Source organism: Corvus kubaryi, unplaced genomic scaffold (genome assembly GCF_017639235.1).
Source record: "Corvus kubaryi isolate FWS band 111438036 unplaced genomic scaffold, C.kubaryi_AGA036_p1.0 37308, whole genome shotgun sequence".
NCBI lineage: Eukaryota > Metazoa > Chordata > Aves > Passeriformes > Corvidae > Corvus > Corvus kubaryi.
This window is the reverse complement of record NW_024581096.1, coordinates 21,472,062-21,478,093: the sequence shown is the minus strand read 5'-3', so window position 1 is coordinate 21,478,093 and position 6,032 is coordinate 21,472,062. Positions and strand designations below refer to the sequence as shown.

Below are 6,032 nucleotides of genomic sequence, written 5' to 3'. Positions count from 1 at the left end.
CAGTCTCTGTCAGAAACACAATGGGCGGATGGAGGAGATTTTGCAGTAGAAACACAAGAATAAATCACAGAATCACAGAATCATTTAGGCTGGAAAAGTTGTCTAAGATCATGGAGTCCTACCATTCCCCCAGCACTGCCCAGGCCACCACTGCCCCATGTCCCCAGGTGCCACATCCACACGGCTTCTAAACCCCTTCAGGGATGGGGACACCACCACTGCCCTGGGCAGCTGGGACAGGGATGGACAACCTTTTCCAGGAAGAAATAATTCCAAATATCTTAAGCTGAACCTCCTCTGGTGCAACTTGAGGTTGTTTCCTCTCATCATGTCACTTTCTGCCCTGGAGAAGAGACCTCTGAGGAACAGAAGCCATCTTTACATAGTGTCTCTGGGCCCTTCTACTGTCAGCTTCAGTTCTGCATAAATTCACACACCTGGTTTTTGTGCCAGCAGTTCTGAACCTGCTGGAAGGATGTAAGGGAGGTCAGTGGCCTGGGGTCAGTCAGGTGCAGGAGGTGGGTGACGTATCAGCAAAATCCTGTGAAGGTACTTCCCTTGGAGACTTCCAATAATGTGTGACTGATGCTGGAACTAAAAGGGACCTTCAGGGCCCAGGCTCTGCTCCGGGGCCTGGCAGTGGCACCAGAGGAACGGGCAGGGCCTGAGCCAAGCAATTCCCCTGCACAGGAGGCAGAACTGCTGCCCTGGGCAGGGCCTGAGCCCTGAACAGAGACAGAGAGGATGTGGAGACTCCTCCCTGGGGATATTCCAGAGCCCTCTGGACACAATTCTGTGCCCTGTGCTCTGGGATGGCCCTGCTGGAGCAGGGAGGTGACACCAGATGTGATCTCCTGTGGTCCATTCCAGCCTGACCCATTCTGGCATTCTGTTTTATGGCTGGCTGCAAACCAGTGGGTTTCTAGTTGCAAACCAGTAAGTTTCTAGTTAATTACCCTAAATCTGCTGATTTTCTGCAGTTTTCCTCTAATTCCTTTTTTTCCCCACCTTGGAAATACAGCAAACTAACAGGAAAATAACACACTTCAAGGCTTTGAACTCAACTGAAATCAGTGACAAACCAGCCAAATTTACATGTCCCTGCTAAGGTCCTGAATTTCACTGAAAACTCCTGTTTTGTATTTCATTAAGAAGGGTGCAGGTCTCTGCTGGTAAAGCTATGCTGACTGTGATGCTCTAGTGAGTGTCAGAAATGAAGAATTGCAATAATTTCCTATCTGCTTTTAAACTTTGCTCCAGTTCTACTCAAAATCTGTCATGAATAAAGACTGAGAACCAATCAATCTTTTAAGTCTTTATACATAAAATTAAGGCTAGAGGCTTTGATGCATAGGAGCTGCCATCACATGAATTCCAAGAAGAACACTTTTTGAATGGTCATTAATAAAGAATAACCATCACCCCTTCACCCACCCTTGCATTTTGAAAGTAAAGATTTCCCTCTGACACTTGTCACTGCGTTTTGTGTTCCTTGAAACAACATCACTTCCTTCCCCATCACCATTTGATCCTTTGGAGGCCACTTTGGATAGCAAAAGGCTTGGGAGGTTTTTGATTTTGGGGTTGGTTTGTTTTTTTCTGTCAGACTGACTCAAATTCTCTCTGCCAAGCCTTGTACTTCTGGCTTAGATTCTTTGCTGATGGCTTGGTGTGGGTGATCACATCCAGGAAATCGGCTGTTGTGATTGTATCCAGTTGGATCATGGGCAAGTTACTGTTACCTAAAGAGAAGAGAATTAATAAATACTGTTACTATTACCAAAATACACCCTTTTATGTCCCTGCCTAATCCAACACTTAATATAGGAAAACAACAGAATAAATGTAGTGAGATAAATTAAAAATTGTATTTATGCTGGGAGCACAGATAATGACAGCTTTAAAAGAAGCCCCGATTTTTAGAAATTTAGTGGGTTAGAAACTGTACAGTTTAAAACTTTTCCAGGCAGATATCAGAGCTCCACCTGCTGGAGTTAAAATGATCGTTCCCAGAGTTACAGCATTTCCCAGGCCGGATTCTCTGCTCAGAGCTGAGGTACCTGGCTGATGATTTTCAAGAGCATCGAAGATTTTCCTCACTGGTCTCATGGCTGCCTCCTTGCACACGAGTTTTATGTCTGAGCCAGAGTATCCATTCGTTTCCTGTGACAGAATCAGAATGATACATGAATTACAACTCACTTACATGAATTACAACTCACAAATCAATCAGACCGAAATGGAATTTACAGGTATATTGTATATATATTGTATATGTATTTTTATATATACTTGTGAGGTCTGTTGTTGTCTGAAATATACATTTATATACACACAGACACACACACATGAATCTATTTTTATGTGTATCCTCCCCTCAAAATGATGTACCTCATTATTCTTTTGAATGTCTACAATACATTGTAGGACCAAGGAAAATACTGGACATTTTCTTTCTAAATGTCAGTTTTCTGTAGGTCAAATAAAGACTTTCTGTAGGTCAAATCAGACTTTCTGAGTCCATCCTCAACTTCCTTGTTAATGAAATAACTGTATTTCCTTATTAACACTTATGAACCCAGAAATGAGCAGTATTGTCTCTGTAAACAGATGTAAAAAATCTCAGCTGGGTAAACTAAAATATTTAGGGGCTGAGGCCTTGAGCAACCTGGGCTAATTGAAGGTGCTCCTGCTTACAGCTGGAGGTTGGAACAAGATGATTTTTGAAGTCACTTGCAACCCAAACCATTAAAGGATTCTGTTTCCAAAGAATTCAGGATGTGACAAAGGGCTAAATGAAGGAAGCCTGGGTATCTAGTGAATCTCTTCACTGTCAAATGTTCTTCTCTGCTGCAGCAGCGGAGCTGTGGCAAACCTTCCCTACACAATTAACTGTTCATTACCCTCAAGAATTGGAGTGCTCCCAGCTTGGTGAGAACAGTGATAAAATCTGCTGTTGCTGGAAGTCTCCCTGTATTTAAGGCTGAAAAGCTTGCCCAGCAGAGAGAACCAGGACACACCATTTTGCAGGCAGAGCTGAGTGAAGCCGGCGATTTCCCCGTGCCTGTGCCATGCTCAGCCCCGTGTCCCACCAGTGTCCCTCTGGCTGGAGCCAGGTGAGCTGAGGCGCTTTCCCAGCTGTGTGTGTGGCAGTGGCTGCAGCCCGAGGTGCTGTCCCAGCCCTCGGTCAGTGCTGTGGCCCAGGAACAGCTGCAGCACCGCTGTCCCTGCCGCAGTGCCGCCCACCTGGCTCAGCAGGCTGTAGTCCAGATCCGTCCTCAGCTTCACCCCGCCGCTGTTGCTCAGAGGGGGCAGCCAGTGCTGGATCATCACTCGCCGTGCCTCTTCACTGGGCAGGTCAACCAGAATCCTCTTCTCCAGCCGCCGCAGCATGGCAGAGTCTAGCTCCCTGCAAGCAGAGGAGGAGAGTGTCTCAGCGCATCTCGGAGTGGAGACGTGGCTTTGACAGCAAGATCCTTGCCTGTAGCTGTGCCAAAAAACAAAAAGGGTTAAATATCCAGTGTATTCCTGTTCAGTGATATGCTGGCTTGTGACACCGAGGCTAACAAAAACAACCAGAAGTTGCAGTTTCCATCCCTCACCCTGGTACTCATCTGCAGCATGTCTCATCAGCAACAACCTCTCCCTTTCCCCCTGTGCTATTAAGGAGTCACTACAAATTGCCTGTCTGGGGCACTCTAAGGACTAATTAATTGCTACTTAATAAGTGATGTTCAGTAGGTGTAAAATCCAGACTGAAGGTCTTGGATGTGAGGCCATGTATTATGGCAGAACAGGACGCTGAACTGAGACTGCACCTGCAATACAAATTATAAATAATACAGCCACAAAAGACATTATCCTTATAAAAAGGATCATGTGAAGGGTGAACAGGCTGGATAAATGTGTCAGTGAACAAAAACCTTGATTCTGTCAATGTCAACACTGGTTATGATCTTTTGTCTAAAAAACGATAAGAAAAAGGTCCTGTACCAATCTTTCTTTACTGGCCCCACTCAGTCACAGACTCCTTATTCCAGTTTAAAATATTATTTAGTCCTCATACCTGGCAAGAAACTCTCACCTAGGGGAAACCCACTTCAAAGTTTCTTGTGCAGGCAGAAGAACAGAAGCCCTAAGCACTACTTCTACCTGTGCTGGCTGAGTACAAGGAATCAGCTGCTGGAGGGTTCTATCAGCAACCTGGGACTGCAGAGACACTTAGATAAACCTGCCCCTATCTTTCCCAATTCCCTGGGTGAAATATTTTTCCCAGAAAAGTCAACATTAAAGCAACAAATAGAGTGCTCGTATGAAACCCCTTTTAGTTTACAGAGAGCTCAAAGCCAGCTCAAGATGGATTTGTAGCACAACACTAGAGCTGAACTTTGGTGACTTGTCCTTACTTTTTTTAATACCAAATGCTTTCTATGGCATAGCACATCATAAAAAAAACCCCAAAAATGGGCTCCCAAACCCTCATACAGGTGCCTGCCAGACCTCAGCATGCCTGGCTGTCAGCTCAGCAGGAACAGAAGTGTCCCTCTCCCCAGAAACAATATCTTGGCTTGGGAAACCTTGTTCCACATGCACTAATCCAAGCAATGAACACAAAAATCAGAAAACCAGGAATCCAGAGGACAACAGGAATGCACTCAGATCCATCCTTGTGCTTCTTAGCAAGGCCTTAGAAGTAAATACCAGAATTTGTTAAGCAACAGCTGTCGCTATAGTGACATTATTATTATTATTATTATTGATATTTTTAGGCTGTTTCAGGTGCTGTCCAGTGTTAAGTGCAACACCTCCTGCACAGGGTCCCACCCAGAACAGACAAAGAACCACACCAGTCTCCTTTCACCTTCCAAATGTATTTTTCAGCTCAAGTTCTTAAAATCACCTTGCTTGGCTGGAAAGAATTACTCTGGCTGACAACACTTTGCTGTTATTAATACCCATATTAACATCATCTGTGTAAAGAGGGCAGAAGTTCTCAGGGTTTTAGAGGTGCCCACACAGGTACTCTAAAAAACCTTTGCAGAAGGACAATCACAGCCAGTCTTTGCAAATAGCCTGGAAATCCTCCAAATGATGACATTTTCCATCACTCCTTCTGCTTCAGGTCCCCCCAAGGTCACAGTTTCATAAGCCTCCTTAGCCATGTTCTGTAAGTAAGTCTCCAAAGAAGTCTCTCTGCTCTGCCCAGAGAAGCCCTGCCACAGTTGCTCCGTGGCTGCTCCATACCTGAAGTATTCAAGAACAGGTTGCTTGAACAACCTGGTCTAGTGAAAGGTGTCCCTGCCCATGGCAGGAGAGTGGAACTAGATGTGCTCTAAAGTCCCTGCCAACCCAAACCATTCTATGATTCTGTGATTCTATGATTCTGTTTATCCAGAAGGTTACAGTGACCTGCTGGCTGAAGAGGGAAATACAGAAACAATGTTTTTGTTATCTGAAGTGTTTAGGTTGTTTGCTGAATTGTTTTTTGTCAGTGATCAAATGCAAGGTTAAGTGACATTAACCAGAGCAGAATACAAAGCCCTGAGCCAACCTAAATATTCTCTGAAACAATAGCCAATGGGTGTACTGAGAGATGCTCATGAAAAGATAAACAAAGCTCGACAGATCCATAAGATGGATGAATTTTTGTAATTAACGTTAGGAGGCACCACAGAATCACAGAATGGTTTGGGTTGGATCTATTGGCCTGCACCAAAACTTCACCCACCCTGAGGGTAAGGATGAGAAGAAAACAGCACTACAATGAAAACTGAATTAAATGTCCTGATACATTAAGAAACATTCACTACATGATTAAGGATCTCTTTATTCCTTCACTAACGAGGCCTTTATTTTATTTAATTACATTCAATCATTTCAACAAGTAATTTGTCTAGAAACATCTTGCAGATGAGCAGCAGGAAGCAGGGCTGGGCAACAAGCACAGGCTGAAGAGGAAGATCAATAGCTGCAGTGGAGCTTAGGACAGTGTAAAGAGCTTTGTTTAGACTTCTTTTCCTTCTTCTAAAAGC

General features: G+C 44.3%; 1 protein-coding gene across 16 annotated transcripts in view; it reads right to left on the bottom strand.

Annotated features, from left to right (window-relative positions):
• Nucleotides 1–1,300: 1,300 nt before the first annotated feature.
• Nucleotides 1,301–6,032, bottom strand: part of KATNAL2 (katanin catalytic subunit A1 like 2) — a 28,939-nt gene continuing 24,207 nt past the window's right edge. For 11 of the 16 annotated variants that reach the window (XM_042028809.1, XM_042028814.1, XM_042028816.1 and 8 more), the window contains 3 exons: nt 3,247–3,487; nt 2,061–2,163; nt 1,301–1,742 (listed from right to left, as the gene is read on the bottom strand). In XM_042028809.1, the coding sequence (XP_041884743.1) occupies nt 1,603–1,742; nt 2,061–2,163; nt 3,247–3,487 (484 nt within the window). In that variant the 3' untranslated portion in view covers nt 1,301–1,602. The remainder of the gene's footprint in view (nt 1,743–2,060; nt 2,164–3,246; nt 3,488–6,032) is intronic. The other 5 variants (XM_042028810.1, XM_042028813.1, XM_042028823.1 and 2 more) reach the window with 1 other exon arrangement.